The following is a 22,398-nucleotide window of genomic DNA, read 5'->3' on the forward strand; positions in this document are numbered from 1 at the left end:
TATTTTATAATGAAATATTATTAGAATAAGATAATAGATTAGTATCGTCTGCAAAAAAATCTGGTCGGAACAAGATTTGAGAACCTGGGACCCACAGTGTATCAAACTACACTCTAACCGTCTTGGACGCCATGCCCTGGTAACAGTACATGCGAAAAAGTAGGAGCATGAATTGCTGTATCTTCAAAGTAACTTTTGATGTTGGTTTATGGTTTTTTGAATATTACAAGAAAACCGGAGGTCTTACCAAAAATCGTTACACATACGTTTCTGCGCCTTGTTTCAAAGAACTTGCATACCAATTTTCATCCATATCGGACAATAACTGCAACTGTAACTGCGGTACAAGCAAACAAACAGACAAAAGCAGATCAAGTCGAAACTAAGACCTCAGCTTCGCTTCGGTCAACAATTTGTATTCTTGTTTTTTATTAAATTTAATTTTATTAATCTTAATAATATTTTATGCATTTTAAAGGGTACTATAATTCTATTTTATGATGAATAATTATTACTCTTGATAATGGATACGATGGGCTTGATAGCTTTTAGAGTAACATTAGTCTGGTTTTCACTATTGCCCGGTATTCACTTTATGCCTGGTTTTCACTAGTAGAGTTAGTGGTCGAGTAACTGGCATACTAACTCTACCGAACCAACTCTACTCTACTTACTTGGTCGAGTAACTAACTGTCTCCACTACAATTGAGAATAGTAGGTAGAGTGTGTTATCCAGTTAAGTGAACAGAAATAACCTTAGAATGTCAATACGGAACATTCATTATCGCCGTTCAGCCACAGAAGTTTTACAAAAAGCATTGATATATGCGGGCTATATCATTTATATACAGTAGTATATACCATACTATAAGTATTCAAGTACATACCATTTATATACTCAAATTTGATAGCCTACGGCATGACTCTACTCTACTAGCTCGAGACTGTTTTCATTAGCATAGTAGTGGTAGAGTAGAGTGTGAAGCGGTGGTGGGGAACGGCAAGTGGTAGAGAGTAGCCTACTATCCCACTCCACTCTACTTATAACTAGTATTTATTACTCTAACTCACTCTAACTAAACAGAACTATTGTACTCTACCATGACCATTTCATTGGGAGAGTTCACAAGATAGTTAGTACTTGCCCAGGGAACTCTACCACTACTCTACCAATGAAAACCAGGCTTTAGTCTAATTTAAAGTTGAGATTATTTCAAAAAATATGGATGCTTTGTTGCTTTCAATAATAGATGTGGATTCCGTCGTTTCTGCAGTCTCCCAAGTCTGAAAAAAACAGAAATTGGTGAATAATATTCAGTTGTTATAAAAATAAATCTATATAATAAAAGCGAAATGGCACTGATTCATTCACTCACTCACTCGCTCATTCATAATCAACAGAACTAAAAATCTACTGAACCAAATACTTTCAAATTTGGCAGGTTTGTTCAGTTGGCCGTTTAGAGGCGCACTAAGAACGGATTTCAAATAAAATCCAAAGAAACGCCCAAATTCTGCGTTTTTCTACGTTTTCCAAGCCTTTTCAAGAACTAACTGTCGAAAAATTTTCAAATTTGGTACACAGGCTCAGCTGAGGTATAAAAATGTTTTATAGAAAGGTTTTGAAATAACGCCATGATAAGCGGTTCTATTAAGTTTTCCTAGGGCTCTCTAGCGTTTTTTCTGCGTTTTCTCACAGTCTTCAAGAGAGGTGATGTTTTAATTTGGTACACAGGCTCAGCTGAGACATGGTTTTGAAATAGCGCCTAAGCTCCGCTCAAGATCGGCGGTTTTTAAGCGTTTTCCCTGCGTTTTCTATGCCTTCTCAAAAACTGATTGACATATTGTCATGTGAAAATTCAATACAGAAGTTAGGCAAGGATCTGGGAATGCTGTCTTCAGAATTACATATTTTCCATCATTTTGACGCTCAAATGAAAAATGTAGGCGAGCGAAACGAGCCTGTTGTTGATACCATTTCTGGATGATCCAACTGGGGGTCCAGGGGAAGAAAAAGAAGAAGAGGAAGAAGAAGACAGGAGAAGAAGAAGGAGACAGGAGAAAGAGAACAAGATATTATCGATTCGATATGATTATATTCGATATTAATCAATAATAAATTAGAAAATGATGGAATAAATCAATGACGTTTATATCAGTGATCTAGGAAATGGAACTACTGAATATGAATCAATATTAATAGATAAACAAGACTTCTAAAAAGCTCTTCTTGTTCATTATTACGTTGTTAACATCAGCCACTTGGAGCGTAGAAAAGACCGACCAATCACTAGCGACTTCCACATTTTGAGACCTACTCGGAAATCAAATCGGCTACTTTAAAAAGTGATGGAGAAGGAGGAGGAATCAGAAAAGAAGGAGAAGGAGAAGAAGTGAGAGAAGATGAAGAAGAAGAAGAAGAAGATGAAAAAGAAGAATATAAAGAGAGATAAGAGAGGGAAGAATACCAATTAGAGTATTGGAATGTATTTACTGACCAGTCACTCTAATGTACTACAGCAGTGCAGTGTCATGACTCATAAGCCAGAATAGACCAGGCAGGCATATTTGTGCCACTGTATGATGAATGGATGCTTTCGAACTGATCACTGTGACGTCACTGTGACGTCCACTGATCGGATCACTGACAGATATCTCCTCCTGTTTCTCCTTCACACCAACCGCAACTGAAACTTAAACCGAAACTAGTTAATTGAAAGAGCGTTAGCGAGTTCTTACTTCTGACTCAAGGCCAAAGTTGTTGTCCGTCTGTTTGTATGTTCTACAATAGCTTTAGAAAGAATTTATCAATCAGCTTCAAATTTTTAACACGAATTCTTCGAAACTTTCTACAGGTCAAGCTCGTTGGAAAAAAGATTGACTCACTCCTTCGTCCTTTTTCAGGATATAAAAATAACATTGAAAGTTCATAAGAAGAAAATTTGTTGTAATTTTATCATTTAGTCAGCTGAAGAATTCATTGCATGCAATTACTTCAGTATTTCCATTCATTTATTCACAACATCAGCTGCAGCTATTTGGGAGCTTTCACACTGTCAGTCTCTCATGCACTGACACATGATTTCAGCACATGATTTTATTACTTTTATAGTAAGATAGGAGTTTTATAGAAACAGGAGTTTTTCTGTTTTTACTACCGAGAGCGAAAAAGTGACACTTAAGTATTATATTTCAGGGATCAGAGTGAGTACTTCAGACAGTAGGTGGAGGAAGAAGCATTTTTCACTCGTGATATATACTGCATTTTTCCTCCACCCACATTTTTAAAGTAAATGCAAATAAAATCTTTTTTAAAAATTTACGTGACCAAACAATGTGTTACAACATAAACTGAAAAGTAAACAGCTGGCTTGTAATCACAGTTCCCTGCCGACAGCGCTATGCGCTAGCTGTCAGCAAAAGTTGTAACAACAACGGCCGACTCAACTACAAGTATGATGAAGTTCCCGTTTCAAATTTGATTAGTTAATGAAGAATATTCGTTGGCTGGTATTTTGAATAACATGAAATATAAAATAAATATTTATACATTTTTATAGTATACTGATATGAAGTTTGTAATAATTTTAGCATACAAACATATATTTCATATATTGATCAATTGTCTGGTTGAGGTATTGAATTTAGTTGGTTTAATGACTACTCTATATGCTTTCTCATCTAACCTATTTCAAATGTAAGTTTTTAAAATAGAGATGCTTCTCATGCCATTTAGTATTGAGAGCTTCGCTCTAGGGAGTTTTTCTGTTTTTTCCTCCCGAGAGCGAAAAAGTGACACTTTAGTATTATGTTCCAGGGAGTAAAGTAAGCACTTTAGAGGTGGAGGATAACATAATATTTTCCTTTCCTGTACGTGTATAAGCCAGTTCTTTCATTTATCATAGTATACATGATAATATCTGTAGGTATTACCTTGATAATTGAGTGGTGCTTTCTCAGTGGTGGTGGTGACTCGTGGTCTCCTAGTTCTAGCCTTGACAGTGGTGATAATCGTGGTTGTTTCCGTGGTCGTACTGGGGACTGGCTTCGTGGTTGAAGCGATTATCTCTGACATTGAAAGAAAATCATCTATATTTAAGAGAGAAATAGTACAAAGACGAATAGTATCGATTTATTATTATTATTATTATTAAACTAAATTCCAATTAAATGCTGTTAATCACCCCGAAGACTTCTGCTACTGCAAATATTGACAACAGGATAAACAGCTAGATGGAAATTCAATAAATTCCAATTTGTAGTATCGAATTACCAAAAGTACAAGGAGTAATTGACCGAGCGAAGTGGGGTCTAAGATTCAAGTCGAAGTTTGGCATTCATCTTAATGTTTAAATGTTTGAATGTTATATGTTGCGCATTTACGGCGAAACGCGGTAATAGATTTTCATGAAATTTGACAAGTATGTTCCTTTTTTAATTGCGCGTCGACGTATATACAAGGTTTTTGGAAATTTTGCATTTCAAGGATAATATAAAAGGAAAAATGAGCCTCCTTCATACGCCAATATTAGAGTAAATATCAGACTATGAAATTATTCATCATAAATCAGCTGAAAAGTGATTACACAGATGTGTGGAGAAGCCAGCCGATTGCTGTATTTCCATAAGGTCTATAGTTTCAATCAGGTACTTGTGGATGAGAATACTGCGTGAGGTCTACTGTCCACAGGACTACTAGTAAAGAAAAAGAATAATAATAAGAAGAATAGAATTAGAAGAAGAAGAAGAAGAAGAAGAAGAAGAAGAAGAAGAAGAAGAAGAAGAAAAAGTAGTAGTAGTAGTAGTAGTAGTAGTAGTAGTAGAAGAAGAAGAAGAAGAAGAAGAAGAGAAGAAGAAGAAGAAGAAGAAGAAGAAGAAGAAGAAGAAGAAGAGAAGAAGAAGAAAAAGTAGTAGAAGAAGGAGAAGAAGAAGAAGAAGAAGAAGAAGAAGAAGAAGAAGAAGAGGGGAGGAAGAAGTAGAACAAGAACAAAAAAGAAAACATGATTTTTATGGGAGTTAACATAGGGAATCCAGATTCAGATTCAGATTCCTTTATTCACGTGATTAACATAAACAGAATTCAACTTATAACGTTCTAGCAAATAATTTACTATTCAGAGTAAAATAAAATTATGAATCATATACAGACTGAAAAGTTTTACAATAATATTGAGCAGACGAATATTATGAAATATGCAAATATTGAGGTATCACTGTAATGTTACGGTGAAATGTCACTGTAACTGTAATGAAACTGTAATGAAACATGTCACTGTAATGAAACGGTGAAGTTTGGACCTTGAGATGTCCATTCTCAGAAAGTGTATCGAGGTTGACCTTCCCTTCCCACTCGACTAAAGTAGTAGTGAATAAAGAAGGTTGGAAACTCTAGCGAAATAATATGCCTAAGTGTAGAAAATGAAGACTGAAATAGAGAGGAGGAAGATTAAGAGGACACGAGGAGAAGAAGAAGGAGAAGATGAAGAAGAAGAAGAAGAAGAAGAAGAAGAAGAAGTAGAAGAGGACTGGAGAAGGAGAAGAAGAAGGAACAGAAGTTGAGAGTAGTTGTTTGCATATTTTATAGCAGATGAGAGGAGACAGAGAGGCTTTCAACCTTTCAAGGCGCAAGGCGATTCGAGGATGTTCTGTTTGGTATTTGCACACGATGACTCAAAATTGGGGAAGAAGCGGATGAAGAAGAAAATGAAGAAGAAGAGAAGAAGAAGAAGAAGAAGAAGAAGAAGAAGAAGAGGACTGGAGAAGGAGAAGAAGAAGAAGAAGAAGAAGAAGAGAAGAAAGAAGAAGAAGAAGAAGAAGAAGAAGAAGAAGAAGAAGAAGAAGAAAAGGAAAAAGAAGAAGATGAAGATTAAGGAGAAGAAGGAAATCTGAGAAGAAGAAGAAGAAGAAGAAGAAGAAGAAGAGGATGACGTGTATGAGAATACATGTGTTGAAGATTAAGGAGGGATGACAATAGGGCATGAGAAAGAATAGGAAAAAATGTGGAGGGTGATGATGTTACGTGGAGATGAATATTGGCAGATCGGTGTCTATTAACAATGAAGGAACATAATTAATCAACACAATTTTCAATACAAATATCATGAGAATTCATTGCTCAATCAATGAAGAATATATTTTCTTGACGAATTAAATGATATTGATCATTTCAAACAAGAATCAACCGTTGATATTATATCAGATAGGCTATACCGGTATAAGTATCTTCATGGAAGGTTGCGGCAGGGTTTTAGAATCGGCAACGTTGTCCTACTATCTTTCTCTTCACTGATATTATACAGTATAATGGACCTCTCTGTAAGGAACTTCTCATAAATCCAATACTGCAGTTGGAACTTTGTATTTGAAATCTAATCTGCAGAAACGATTTTACGTCTAAAAATATCGTGGCTTGTTCAATGGTTGTGTTCATAACCAATCATTTTATTAATTTGTATGTATTGAACGTTCCTTTAATTCCTATTTCTCTAATAGCTGTTTTTTCCATATTCCTATATCCCCAATAAACAAATTAGCATACAATATTATAGGTACTGGCGAAAAATATGGTAAGTCCTTTCTTTTGTTCATTGTTGTGCATAAGTAAATTTGATTCCATTTGAATATTCAAACCCCCTAAAATTTTATACAGTTCACTTTTGGGATTATTTATAATCCAACCAGAACTGATTGTTTATTTATTTACAATTTGAATAGAGAATTAAAAAGTTGAGTTGAAATACCAAATTGAATAAAAATATTCAACTAAACCATAATTGATGACTGGAAAATACAGTATAATTAATTTAGTATTGATTTTCGAAACTTGTAGGGCAGGTTTTTGAGCTCGGGATTTAGCTAAGTTCTAGACTTCCAACAGCTGGAGTCAGAAAATTGGTTTTCACCACACTGCACAGAAAGCAGCTGTTTTCCAGTCCCTACGTAGATCTGAAAGACCTTGTTCGCAGACGACTCTCGTCTGACGTCAGAAAAGTGTTTCTTTTCCGGTCTAGGCCAGAAAGTTGTCTCTTTCCAGCCGCTCATGGAAGTCTGTAGTTAATAAGCCATCCGCTAGATCGGGCGAGTGTCCACTTCCTTCATCAGCTGAAGTCGCCATGATTTCAGTTCGAGTTTCAAATCAAACTAATTCGCTTCACAACCAGTTTTATTCAGTTATTTATTGTTGATTAGCGCATTCCAAATTTTCAAAAATTCTTGAAGATGATGACGCCCGTGATATTCCAAGTGAAATTTTAAAAGAATCTGAAATCCTGACTGCAAATCTTCTACCACTAAAATCAAGAGATAGGTACGATAACAAGTATTCTGTATTTTGTATTCTTCATTTATTTTGCCAGCAATACCTGTAGTGTGGCGGAAAATATCGTTCGCACCACAGTCAAAAATGTTTTTCCGGCTCTCAATCTTTTCTAGTACTCGGCCTACGGCCTTGGACTTGAAAACCGATTTCGAGCCAGAAAAATCTCATTTTCTGCTCTAGGTGCGGAATATATTATTTCCAAAACGTGGGGCATAGTCGCAGTCCACGTTTAAATTAGATTTCGAAAAACTAGAGAATAGAACACTAGATGAAATAAAGAGAAAATAGAGAGTAAAGTTTCAGGTATTTTGAATCATTAGGATTGTTTATTCCATCAAGGAAGAACGTTTCCAATTATAGAAGTGAGAAATATTATATTTCGCACCTAGAGCAGAAAATGAGATTTTTCCGGCTCGAAATCAGTTTTCAAGTCTGAGGCTGTAAGCCGAGGACTAGAAAAGATTGACATCCGGAAAAACATTTTTGCCCGTGGTGCGAACGCTACTTTTCACAACACACAAACATATATATATATATATATATATATATATATATATATATATATATATATATATATATATATATATGAGAATAGTTGTTTACTAAGCACTTCCGAAAGCAGAAGTGGAAGGTGATAGCTCTAGCAAATCTGAGGTAATCTGAATATCAGGAAATTGTCCAAGTATTTTTATTTTTTATTCTGATTTTTCTAAATAACCTGAAAGATGATGTTCAATTATGTAGGAGGTTGAGTTTATACTTTTTTATCCTTTCAAATGACAATAAGATGATATTATTATAAATGTTTTAATTATTGAATAATGAACACAAATAATGAAAAGTTTTCTGATCAGCTGTTTTTTGATCACCTTTCTTAGTTCCATGTTAGCGGCTGGAAAGGGTACTCTTTCCGGCCTTGGCCGGAAAGAAACCTGTTCTGACGTCAGACGAGAGTCATCTGCAAACAATGTCTTTCAGATCTACGTAGGGACTGGAAAACAGCTGCTTTCTGTGCAGTGTGGCAAAAATAAAGATTATCATAAAACTGCGACTACGCCCCGTTCCGGATGCCAATTTTTCGACTCCAGCTGTTGAAAGTCTAGAACTTAGCCAAATCCCGAGTTCTGAAACCGGCCCATAGACTTACGTCTAGAATGGGGAATATGACTTACGATAGAGTCGAACCAATGCAGTGAGTCTTTTATCCTCATTATTAGCTGTACAGAGATAAAATCCGAAATCCTCACTTGAAACATTTGTGATGATCAGTTTTGTTTGCCATATGTATGAACTCCTCGAGTCTTCAATTTTATGTCTTGCTCTGGAACAAAAGATCAATTAGAATATAAATTAATATTAATATAACCGTTATAATAAATTGTGTTATCAGCTTACACTTTTACAACAGTACTCACAATTTTGTTGTCATTTTGGATACAAGTATCATAGAACATTTTATTGATGTCATCTTTCTTGTTTCAAAAAGGCCTTGAAAATGATGTGCCTCACAATGGTTGTTTACTTTTGAAATATTCGAGTTACAACCCCTAAGTCACCCCCTTATGACGGGTTGAAATTAATTTGTACGTCAAAAGGTAGGGTATTTGACCAATATCTTATCCTGAAAGTAACAGTATTATATCTACAACAGTCTCCAATTTATTGAAGGGTTCCCATACATATGACAAACTCTGCATAAAGATTGTGAGAACTGAAGGGAGAGAGAGTGTATGTGTACGAAAGGGAGTGAGAGAAAGAGAAATGATATAGAGAGTGCGTGAGAGTAACAAAGAGAGAGACAGTGAGAAAGAGAGGGTGAGATGAAATTACAGAGAGAAGGGATGACTGGAAACATTTGTTTTAGGAAGCATATTCGCGAGAGCTTGCGAAAACTGGAGTGAGAGTGAGTGAGAAAGGGGGCAAGAGAAAGAGAAAATGATGAGAGAGAGAGAGAGAGAGTGAGAGAGAAAGAGAGAGAGAGTGATAGAGTGAGTGAGAGTGAGTGAGCTAAAAGGCATGACTGGAAACATTTGTTTTGAGAAGCAACTTTGAGTCGAGAGCTTGAATTGGAGTTATTCTCTATCCAACGTCAATTTGTCAGCTAGAGTGAAATTCTCTCTTCAAATTGTTCTCAGCATATCTGCTCCATATTGAACCAATGCCAACATTCTAAAGTGTATCGCAGCTTATAGGAGCATGAGTTTGTTTGGGAATTTAGGCTGTAGTAAAGTCAATCTTCCAGTTGGCAAACTTGATTCGCAAATGTTTTCGTGAATTCTTATCTGTTTATACTACTACTACTTCTTCTTCTTCTTCTTCTTCTTCTTCTTCTTCTTCTTCTTCTTCTTTCTTCTTCTTCTTCTTCTTCCTCTTCTTCTTTTTCTTCTTCTCCTCCTGTCTTCTTCTTCTATACTATAATACATATAATTATTTTTCAACAATAGCCTACAGATTGTATCCAATAATAGCTGACAACTGGAAAATGAACAGAAAGAAGAGGTTTTTGGGCATGGATTTTTTTCAAATTTTGCATGAAAAAAATTAGTTCTAAACTTCTCTCATGTATTCAAACAATATATTGGAAAATCAGCAATACAATATAAATATTGCAAGCACACCCGTCTTTCGGAGGAGACAATAAGCCGTCAGTCCCGACTACCCAAAAAGCAACTCTCTCACTCATTACCCACGCACAAGCGTCTATCATGCAACAAAGCAGATAGCGCTATCCTCCACGACGACGTAGTCAGATTGTTTCTCAAAAATGTTCATCAATTCACGATAACGATAGTGGAGCGCCAGTTTATTGTAAATAAACAAAAAATAAAAATCTGGTGTGGTGCACTCACACAACTTTCCTTGCCGTTATGAAAATTGATCAACTGACGCTAGTGTTCCCGCGCATCTCAAGTCTACTTTACCAAGATCTGAGCCAGCTGGTGACAGGACAAAAGCGCTGCAGACACACGAAGTCTGCTATCTCTTCATAGTGAATGATTTAATAGAATCAACAGTTGCCAACAGTTCGCAATTGAATAATCTTATTTTCTTCAATTTGAAGCTTATTTTTAATTTTAGGTGAAAATGCTATTGAACATTGATTGTAGAGATTTTTATGCTCAATCTTTTCCTCTTGAAATTTTTTGTTTCAATTGTATCTGAAGCCTGATAATTGAGAATCTAAAATCAAACTTTGCATAGATGGTGCAGTGCTACTGAAATTTTTACAGATATGAGACTTGTGGCAGTTGATAGAGCTTATCAATGACTTTTCTAGTTATGAATTTGATCAAAATCGTTGGAGCCGTTTTCGAGAAAATCGCGAAAAACCCTGTTTTTGACAACATTTTCGCCATTTTAGCCGCCATCGTGAATTGCATTTGATCGAAAATGTTCGTGTCGGATCCTTATAGTGTAAGGACCTCAAGTTCCAAATTTAAAGTCATTCCGTTAATTGGGAGATGAGATATCGTGTACACAGACGCACATACACTCATACACACACACACACACACACACACACACACACACACACACACACACACACACACACACACACACACACACACACACACACACACACACACACACACACACACACATACAGACCAATGCCCAAAAACCACTTTTTTGGACTCAGGGGACCTTGAAACGTATAGAAATTTAGAAATTGGGGTACCTTAATTTTTTTCGGAAAGCAATACTTTCCTTACCTATGGTAATAGGGCAAGGAAAGTAATAAAATCATTACAAAACCAATTCAAAATCATCTGACTAACCTGTTGATTACATCAGGATGGTGATGACTAAGATCTGACCAGATGATGACTAGCATCTGTTAGTCAGATGGTTTTGTAATGATTTTATTTTTTGTTTATTTACAATCAACTGACGCTCCACCATCGTTATCGTGCATTGTTGAACATTTTTGAGAAACAATCTGACTACGTCGTGGAGGATAGCGCTATCTGCTTTGTTGCATGATAGACAAGGATAGCAACACCATATTATCTAATCAAATACTGTCTTTATAACGTCGACCTCACTGAAGCATCAACTGATGAAAAGTAAGATACACGTGTTTGTGGAACACATCGTGACTAAAATGGTAAAGTAGCGAAAGTGCAAAATTGTCGAAACTGAGCTAATGCATAAAATAGAAAGGGCAGAGAAAGATCTACACTCCATTAAAACAGCGAACGTGTACAAGCAATATTAACGGCTATAATCACTTATAGATGGAATTAGATAGAGAATGCATTTATTCAAATGCTAATTAATATATAACAATTATTTAACGAAAATTCTAAATAAATGCTGCAAATCACCCCGAAGACTTCTGCTACTGCAGACATTGACAACAGGGTGAAATTGGAACATTGCAGACATTGGAAATTTCCATCTAGCTGTTAACCCTGTTGTCAATGTCTGCAGTAGCAGAAATCTTCGGGGTGATTTGCAGCATTTATTTAGGATTTTCGTTAAAAAATTGTTAGCTATAATCACTACTTCTATTTCAACGAATCTACCCTTGCTACACTATTCACAACGCTAGATATTCGTATATGAACTATCCACGGGTAAACAAACAAATATGCCACATCCGTTCTTTCACCATAGTATTTTTTATGTCTGTATGCACCTTCAAATCTTCAAAAACAATTTGATGGACACGTCAAGTCGTCGGTCCCGGCTGCCTAAGAAGCAATCATACAACAAGCGGATATAAAGTCATATAAAGGCACGGATAGTATAATATAGCTATTTATATTCTATTCTTGATATAAAGGTGCCTACAGATGCGCCCATCACACACACATCGATTTTCGTTCGTACGATATTTTGCCGTCCTTATGAACTCTATCAGATTAAACGGAACTTGACAAACATCTGTTTAATCTAATAGATGATTGAACAAAATTAATTGAACTTAATTAATTCGATAATTAAATTAATTAAACGTGTCCATCAATCAACTTCAAATTGTTTTTGAAGATTTGAATGTGCATACAGACATAAAAAATACTATGGTGGAAAAATCTGGTGTGGTGCACTCACACAACTTTCCTTGCCGTTATGAAAATTGATCAACTGACGCTAGTGTTCCCGCGCATCTCAAGTCTACTTCTCTAAGATCTGAGCCAGCTGGTGACATGACAATAGCGCTGGAGACACACGAACTCTGCTATCTCTTCATAGTGAATGATCTAATAGAATCAACAGTTGCCAACAGTTTGCAATTGAATAATCTTATTTTCTCGAATTTCGAGCTTATTTTCAATTTTAGGTGAAAATGTTACTTGACATTAATTGTAGAGAATTTTACGCTGAATCTTTTCCACTTGAGAATTTTTGTTTGAAAAAATGTTCAAATTGTATCTGAAGCCTGATAATTGGGAATCTAAAATCAAACTTTGCATAGATGGTGCAGTGCTCCTGAAATTTTTACAGATATGAGGCTTGTGGCAGTTGATAGAGCTTATCAATGACTTTCATGACTTTTCTAGGTATGAATTTGATCGAAATCGTTGGAGCCGTTTTCGAGGAAATCGCGAAAAACTCTGTTTTTGACAACATTCTCGCCATTTTAGCCTCCATCTTGAATTGCATTTGATCGAAAATGTTCGTGTCGGATCCTTATAGTGTAAGGACCTTAAGTTCCAAATTTCAAGTCATTCCGTTAATTGGGAGATGAGATATCGTGTACGCAGACGCACACACACACGTGGCATTTTTTTTGTTTACCCGTGGATAGTTCATATACGAATATCTAGCGTTGTGAATAGTGTAGCAAGGGTGGATTCGTTAAAAAAGAAGTAGTGTTTATAGCCGTTAAACAAAATTAAACTTTAAAGGACGGCAAAATACCGTTCGAACAAAAATCGATATGTGTGTGCAGGGATTAAATGTGTACGCACCTTTATTTATGAAGAATAGCATGTAAATAGCTATATACTTGCCTTGCCTTTATATGACTCAAAGCTCGTTATCCGTTCGTGTTATGTTCGACGATTACGTTCGATTACTTTCTTCAATCCACTTCAAATTGTTTTTGGAGATTTGAAGGTGCATACAGACATAATATGTTAAGGTAAAACGACGCAACCCTCAAAAAATCACTTTTTTGCTTTTTCAGAAATGTTGTAAGCCTCCATACATCTCTACAAAATGCTGTAACCCTCACAATAATAATAAGAAAGTTATTCAGCATTGAAATTTGATGTAACCTACATTCCACTTCATTTCTTATAATTTGTGACAAGGTAAATTGCTGTAAGCCTGATGATTTTGGTTACAGCATTTTACCATATTCATATCAGCTGTTCTGTTGCTTACAGCATGATTTCATTCGAGGTTGCAGCATTTTACCTATTCATAATCAGCTGTTCTGTGGCTTACAGCATAATATTCATTCAAGGTTACATCATTATTTTATCTAGATGCAAAAGAAAACTTACTACAACTGTTCAGTATTTTACAGCATTCTCTTTCTCAACTATTTTGAAAAATTTTAATCACGTTCTGTAAATTATTTTCATTGACGATAAAAAATGTCATCACGTGCTGAAAAAATTCCATAAAAAATGCCAAAATAATTGTAGTATGAATTTCACTGAAGAAGAAAGGCAAAATCTGTTTCAAAACTATTGGGCTATGGAGAGTCATCAAGAAAAAAAGCAGTTTCTCATCTCATGCATTGATCAAGTAGAGAAGAAACGTACTTACACAACTAATCTTAATAGTCACTGTGGTCGTACTATGAATTATTATTCACCCCTAAATAATGAAAAAGTAAAGGTTTGTCAACAGTTTCTAACAAAAACATTAAATATTTCTCAGAGGCTGCTTCAGTATACTTTCGACCGCAAATTGGAATTGAATACACCAGAAGCTGATAAAAGAGGAAGAAAGATACCACTTAATAAAACACATGAAAGAGATACAACAGCAGTGATAGAATTTATAAATTCTCTTCCAGCCGTTCCTTCACATTATTGCCGTGCATCTTCTACTAAATTATACCTGCCTGTTGAGTTCAAGAATCTATCTAACCTTTATAGAATCTATGAGCAGCAAAGTATGTTGAACAATAAAACGGCTGTCAAATATCAAGTATTTAGGAAAATTTTCAAATCAAATTTCAATATTGGCTTTCATAACCCAAAGAAAGATAAGTGCTTGATGTGCGAGAACTTTAAAAATTCTACTACCGATAATAAGGAAAAAGAAAAGTACGAAGAACATGTTATGTTCCACAAACACGAGCAATCAACTTTTCATCAGCTGATTATATCTGTATTTGTAAAGAAACTGTAAAATACAGATATAAAATGCTTGGCATCAGCTGATTAAAAGTGAATTGCTCGTGTTCGCGGCGCATAAATCTGTACGCACCTCAAGAGTAGGAACTCGCTGTTCAATAGAGACACACGAGTAATTGTAAAAAAGATAACCGCGAGAGAAAAGAGTAATTGAGCAATTTTTTCTGGTCTTTGAGCAATTTATCGGGGGGTGGGCGACTGGTGGTAATTTTGGCAACAAATGGGGTGCGTTAGTGTTGTCGGACAGAGACAGATGCATTTGGAAGGGCAATGAAGAAAGTGGGAAGAAAAATTGTGGCGGGAGAAGAAGAAGAAGAAGAAGAAGAAGAAGAAGAAGAAGAAGAAGAAGAAGAAGAAGAAGAAGAATAAGGAGAAGATGGAGAAGCAGAATGAGACGATAGACAGAAGGAGGAGAAGGAGAAGAAAGATGGAGAAGAAGGAAAAGAAGGAGAAGAGGGAGGAGTGGGAGGAGGAGAAGGGGGAGGAGGTGGTGGAGGAGGAGGAATAGTGGAGGAGAAGGAGGTGGATGAGGAAGTACACGAGGTGAAGGTGAAGCAGTAAAAGGACGAGGAGGAGGAGAAGGAGGAGAAGAAGAAAAGGAAGAAGAAGAGGATGAGGAGAAGGCGTTGAGTGCTTTGATAAGATGAACGGTGTGATGCTTTTTTGGTAGAGTGAAGAAGGGAGGCTTGAAAAGCGTTAGTATTTATTTTCATTGGAGAAGATGTGGCAGCAGTGAGAGGAGGGGTGGAGGAGGGAGAGAGAGAGAGATTGATTGATTGATTGATTATATGCCTTTATTAGGGCGGAATTAGGACTCCTGGTCCTCTCTGCCATACAGCCCTTTACAAAAGAAGACAAATTTACATAGGAACAGAAAAAAATAGATTACATATTATGTAATAAGATTAATATATAAGTAAATAAAACTATTAATCAAAATACAATAACATATAATAAAAGAGAATTTTAAACTTTATTTATTTATACAATTCGAAACAATATTTCAAATTCCACTAGATAAATCTATAGGAAAACCTATCAGAAATGAAGATCTAATAAAGTTGCCATTCACTCACCCATGCACACAAAACAATCCTAAAAATAAAGATTTTACAAAGTATAATAATTATCAAAACAATATATTAAGATGAAATATTTTGTATCCGTAGTTGCATAAAAGGTGGAAATGAGTTAAATTCATGTAGATTGATACAATGTAAATAGACAATAAAAATAAAGCTGAACCCGACCCAAGCCTAATCTGCGCCACCAGATCTCAGCCAATTCAATACTGCCGCGCCAAACAGAGCTCGATCGCCAATACTCTTCACAGTTGGAGGCAACAGATTCCAGATCCGACGAGCTGATACATGGAATGATTTATTATACATAGATGTTCTATGATTTGGAATAACCAATAGTTGGGAGCCCTGTCTGGTACCTCTCACACTACGATCCCCAATAAAAACAAATTTATGAGCTAAATAACCTGGGGTATTTACATGCAATAGGTCATGAAGCAGCATCAGAATGTGATACTCCCTCATTTGCTTGAGAGTGTGAGAGTGAGAGAGAGAGAGAGAGAGAGAGAAAGAGAGAGAGAGAGAGAGTGAGAGAGAGAGTGAGAGAGAGAGTTTTAGAGAGAGGGAGTTTGTGAGGGAGGAGATAGATAGATGTATAGATAGATAGTTAAACGCCTTCATTTTTACATTTTGTAATACAAGAACTAATGTATTGTAATCTTTGAAACCAGCAACTTTTAATAATGCATAGTTGACCTCCAGTGAGACAAAAGTGAGAACTCGCTTACGCTCGTTCAATAACTTACCCGAGTTTGGAGTCGTTCTTGGACCAATAGACGCTAGTCACTGGGAGCATTTCAGCTGTGCAGCTCAAATAGGCTAAATCTCCAAGCAAAGCTCCCACCACATCATTCTCAACGGTCAGTTTCGGCTCAACTGCAACAAAATTTACAAATTGCACTAAAACTGAATTTTCGCCACACTGCACAGGAAGCAGCTGTTTTCCAGTCCCTACGTAGATCTGAAAGACATTGTTTGCAAACGACTCTAGTCTGACGTCAGAACAGGTTTCTTTCTGGCCTAGGCCGGAAAGAGTACCCTTTCCAGCCGCTAACATGGAACTAAGAAAGGTGATCAAAAAACAGCTGATCAAAAAACTTTTCATTATTTGTGTTCATTATTCAATAATTAAAACATTTATAATAATATCATCTTATTGTCATTTGAAAGAATAAAAAAGTATAAACTCAACCTCCCACACTATTGAACATCATCTTTCAGTTTACTTAGACAAATCAGAAAAAAAATCAAATACTTGGACAATTTCCTGATTTTCAGTTTATATCAGATTTGCTAGAGCTATGACCTTCCACTTTTGCTTTCGGAAGTGCTTAATAAACAATATTTCTCATATATATATTGTTTATTTTTCTGTGTGGCAAAAAATAGCGTTTGCACCACGGGCAAAAATGTTGTTCCGGCTCTCAATGTTTTCTAGTTTCTAGGCCTCAGACTTGAAAACCGATTTCGAGCCGGAAAAGTATAATTCTCGGCCCTAGGTGCGAAATATACTATTTCGGCGAGTTCTGAGCTTATCGATTTTTGATAAATTCTTGACTCGGAATGAGGCGATAATATAATTATTCAAGTCCTGGACTCATTGAGTCCTCTACTCAGAAATCGAAATTATAAACTCCAAAGTCTCAGGCTAGGCGCACACCAGTTAAACAAGACAAGACAAGACATGATCAGACACGTTCAGTCACAATACCTCACATTGTTGCTTATGAAGACATGTCTAATTGCAATGACTAATCAGTGTGAGTTGAGTCATAAGCAGCTATGTGAAGTAATGTGTCTGATCATGTCAGCGCACACTAGTTAGTCAAGACAAGACAAGACATGATCAGACACACTACTTCACATAGTTGCTTATGACTCAACTCACACTGATTAGTCATTGCAATTGGACATGTCTTCTTTATTGATTGATTGATTGATATAATAAGTATACATCATATAAAATAATGATAGGTTCTTAAGCAACTATGTGTGGTATTGTGACTGAACGTGTCTGATCATGTCTTGTCTTGTCTTGACTAACTGGTGTGCGCCCAACCTAACGAGATCTCTAAGCTCCAGAGTCTAGTTGAGTCCTTGACTAAGTTAACGTCCTATAGTGAGATCCACGTCTTAATGGCAATGGAGAAAGATAGGAGAACATCGTTGCTGATCCTCTGTCTTGCCAATGGCTTCTATAGACGGTATCTGATACAGGTTTATTGATGTATTAGTCACTGTTCAGTCAGTGGCACTCAGAATGTACTTATAGCTAAACTATATCTAAGGAGATGGTAGGTAATAAGTAAACAGTTTGGAATACAATTAGCTCTTTATTGATCAATTCAACATCCATTCATTGAAAAGTTTACTACAAGCAGGTATATCTCTGTTCAAAATCCAAGCTGTTTATCATATTGAGTGTGCAGAAAAGTGATGTATCCATGATGTTTCTCCTTGGTCCATGTCAAGCAGGTGATGTCCCAGGTAGTAGACTCCTTTTCCAGCACTAGTCCTTGGCAAGTCCTCTATGTTGATGTCTGATAGTCTTTGGATGATATTCAGTGATACCTCTGGAACACTGTTTCAGATAGAGACAATACCCTGTCATTGTTGTTGAATCACCTCACAACCTCTTCCCTTCAGGTAATTGATGCTCCTTCGAGTCAAAAGTATAGGTGTAGTAGTATTTCTCACCACTACATCATCCTCCTCCTCCTCTTTCTCTTCCTCCTCCTCTTCCTCTTCCTCCTCCTCATCCTCTTCCTCTTCCACCTCCATATCAGTTTCCTCTTCCTCATCTTCTACATGATCCTCATCCTTCATCAGATCAAATGGAGAGATTGATGGTGAATTTGTCTCACCATAATCACCCCACATCGAGAATAGGAGTACCATCTTCTCTATTGTTCCAGATACACAAAATGTCTGTTCTCCACAGATGATTCCAGCACAATGAATCTAATCTGCTATATATCCAATATATAGCCATATTTGCACAGCATTATGATTTTGATTGTACCTCAATATATTACCTAGTGTTTAAGGTGTTTCTGTTCTCTGCTTTCTCAAGTAAAGACCTTTACCGACCTTTGATCTCTGCTGTCCCAAGTGAAGACCTGTACCAACCTTTGGTTTCTGATGTCTCAAGTGAAGACCTGTACCAACCTTTGGTTTCTGATGTCTCAAGTAAAGACCTCGACCTCCTTTCACTGATTTTTTCTTTGATGGTTGAATCTTTTGTTTCTTCCCCTTCTCAGCCACCCTGCTGACTTCCTTCAGTGATCTTTCCATACCTCCCCCGAATTTTGCCTCAGCCTTCATGATGTTGGTGACTGCTAGTGCTGCAGCTTTTTCCAACACCCCTGCATCTTCAGATCTCACTCTGTCCCAGGCTCTCTCTGCCAAGATGCTGTCTGCTACTGCTCTGCTTGCTGTATCACCACTCTTGGAATAGGCAATATCATGCTCCTTGCAAGCCTGATCAAGTTTGTTGATTCCTGGATCACCTTGTGCTAATTGCTTCTGAAGTTTTGTTCCTGGTCCACAGTATTGATAGCCAGGGATATGAAGTACAACTGGTAGAATGTTGATTGCCTTATTAACTATTGTACCAGCAGCTCCCTTGATAGCTGACAGAACACCTCTTTCTCTATAGATCTTCTGACTTTTCTCCTTACTAAAATCATGCCTTGGAGCAATAGATCCTCTCCCAAGTGAGAGTCACTTGTCTCTCAAAATGTCTTTGACCACCATCTCTGCTATCATCCAAAAGGCGTTTGATTGTATTCTTATACTTGGCTTTGTTGTAGTTAACAATCTCACCTCTTGGATCATTGTTCTGTCTGTGCACACTGGTCCAGTTCGATATTTCTCTATAGACCTGTCTGTCAGCGGATTCAACTAATGCATGATTTGGATTCTTCTTGAAAATCAACTCACAAAGTCCCAATGTAGCTGTGAAGGTCTTTTCTTCCTGATCTACAGGGTCATTCAGCACAATTTCATTACCATTCTCTCCAAAAGTTGAATACTTATTGCCCAGGTAGTAAGCATTGTCTCTCACTCTTGGCCCAAAAGTATCATCAAAATTGTAATTGTCCTTGCTCAATGATCCTCTAATGTAATCAGCTACCTGTTTTCCAGCTAGATCAGTTTGATCAAGGATATTCTGAACTGTTGTACCATGACTTTCATTCAATAATTGTTCAACATTCTTATCATCATCCTGTCCATCTCCAGACAGCTCCTCATCACTGCTATCATCATATCCTCTACTCATATTATACTCCTCACCCTCATCCCCTTCAAATGCCTGCTTTCCTGCTTTCCATAGTTGCTGTCCAACTCCTGAGGTGCCTGCCATTGGACTTGAAACTTCTCCAGTTCCATATGATTCAAATGTTGGTGACTCTTCATCAATGCTGGAGAGTTGGAGCTTATGTTTTGCTTTACTTGCATAAAAAGTTAGAATCAGTAAGTCCACGCCTTGTATATGTGGTATGTTTAACAAATGGTGTTGTTGGTGGAGTAGGATATGTGTGGTGTGTTGATGCTGCTGAGAAAGGACGATGTTCTGATGATAACAACTCTGGCTTGGATTGTCTCTGCCTACCCTTCACATGCCTGGAGCGCCTTTTATTCTAGGCTCCAGATACCTGGGACGCTTCTTGGATGCTCTTGATGGAGGTAGTTGTGGTTATTGAACTGGCATCTGTTGGAAGGTTTCGACTAGGTTGACTAGTGGCTCAGCTAGAGGTTTGAAGTGTTCCACATGTTTCTCTTCTGCAATCCGTCTTACCCAGCATGATTTTCTCATCACTCCTTTCGATTTCACGCTTTAACCTAGCAATCTCCAATATGTGTGTGCAGGGATTAAATGTGTACGCACCTTTATTTATGAAGAATAGCATGTAAATAGCTATATACTTGCCTTGCCTTTATATGACTCAAAGCTCGTTATCCGTTCGTGTTATGTTCGACGATTACGTTCGATTACTTTCTTCAATCCACTTCAAATTGTTTTTGGAGATTTGAAGGTGCATACAGACATAATATGTTAAGGTAAAACGACGCAACCCTCAAAAAATCACTTTTTTGCTTTTTCAGAAATGTTGTAAGCCTCCATACATCTCTACAAAATGCTGTAACCCTCACAATAATAATAAGAAAGTTATTCAGCATTGAAATTTGATGTAACCTACTTTCCACTTCATTTCTTATAATTTGTGACAAGGTAAATTGCTGTAAGCCTGATGATTTTGGTTACAGCATTTTACCATATTCATATCAGCTGTTCTGTTGCTTACAGCATGATTTCATTCGAGGTTGCAGCATTTTACCTATTCATAATCAGCTGTTCTGTGGCTTACAGCATAAAATTCATTCAAGGTTACATCATTTTACCTAGATGCAAAAGAAAACTTACTACAACTGTTCAGTATTTTACAGCATTCTCTTTCTCAACTATTTTGAAAAATTTTAATCACGTTCTGTAAATTATTTTCATTGACGATAAAAAATGTCATCACGTGCTGAAAAAATTCCATAAAAAATGCCAAAATAATTGTAGTATGAATTTCACTGAAGAAGAAAGGCAAAATCTGTTTCAAAACTATTGGGCTATGGAGAGTCATCAAGAAAAAAAGCAGTTTCTCATCTCATGCATTGATCAAGTAGAGAAGAAACGTACTTACACAACTAATCTTAATAGTCACTGTGGTCGTACTATGAATTATTATTCACCCCTAAATAATGAAAAAGTAAGGTTTGTCAACAGTTTCTAACAAAAACATTAAATATTTCTCAGAGGCTGCTTCAGTATACTTTTGACCGCAAATTGGAATTGAATACACCAGAAGCTGATAAAAGAGGAAGAAAGATACCACTTAATAAAACACATGAAAGAGATACAACAGCAGTGATAGAATTTATAAATTCTCTTCCAGCCGTTCCTTCACATTATTGCCGTGCATCTTCTACTAAATTATACCTGCCTGTTGAGTTCAAGAATCTATCTAACCTTTATAGAATCTATGAGCAGCAAAGTATGTTGAACAATAAAACGGCTGTCAAATATCAAGTATTTAGGAAAATTTTCAAATCAAATTTCAATATTGGCTTTCATAACCAAAGAAAGATAAGTGCTTGATGTGCGAGAACTTTAAAAATTCTACTACCGATAATAAGGAAAAAGAAAAGTACGAAGAACATGTTATGTTCCACAAACACGAGCAATCAACTTTTCATCAGCTGATTATATCTGTATTTGTAAAGAAACTGTAAAATACAGATATAAAATGCTTGGCATCAGCTGATTAAAAGTGAATTGCTCGTGTTCGCGGCGCATAAATCTGTACGCACCTCAAGAGTAGGAACTCGCTGTTCAATAGAGACACACGAGTAATTGTAAAAAAGATAACCGCGAGAGAAAAGAGTAATTGAGCAATTTTTTCTGGTCTTTGAGCAATTTATCGGGGGGTGGGCGACTGGTGGTAATTTTGGCAACAAATGGGGTGCGTTAGTGTTGTCGGACAGAGACAGATGCATTTGGAAGGGCAATGAAGAGAAGTGGGAAGAAAAATTGTGGCGGGAGAAGAAGAAGAAGAAGAAGAAGAAGAAGAAGAAGAAGAAGAAGAAGAATAAGGAGAAGATGGAGAAGCAGAATGAGACGATA

General features: G+C 36.6%; 1 protein-coding gene across 2 annotated transcripts in view; it reads right to left on the minus strand.

Moving 5' to 3' along the window:
• Nucleotides 1-426: 426 nt before the first annotated feature.
• The window catches only part of LOC111060911 (lachesin-like), a 328,507-nt gene continuing 306,535 nt past the window's right edge, over nucleotides 427-22,398 (minus strand). Inside the window, exons 8-11 of one of the 2 annotated variants that reach the window (XM_039435593.1) lie at nucleotides 8,491-8,639; nucleotides 3,934-4,068; nucleotides 2,499-2,687; nucleotides 427-1,284 (exon numbers count right to left, since the gene is read on the minus strand). In XM_039435593.1, coding sequence (XP_039291527.1) covers nucleotides 2,515-2,687; nucleotides 3,934-4,068; nucleotides 8,491-8,639 — 457 coding nt within the window. In that variant the 3' untranslated portion in view covers nucleotides 427-1,284; nucleotides 2,499-2,514. Of the gene's footprint in view, nucleotides 1,285-2,498; nucleotides 2,694-3,933; nucleotides 4,069-8,490; nucleotides 8,640-22,398 lie in introns of both variants that reach the window. The other variant, XM_039435592.1, reaches the window with a different exon arrangement.

The sequence above is a fragment of the Nilaparvata lugens genome, chromosome 9, assembly GCF_014356525.2.
Source record: "Nilaparvata lugens isolate BPH chromosome 9, ASM1435652v1, whole genome shotgun sequence".
In the NCBI taxonomy this organism is placed as follows: Eukaryota; Metazoa; Arthropoda; class Insecta; order Hemiptera; family Delphacidae; genus Nilaparvata; species Nilaparvata lugens.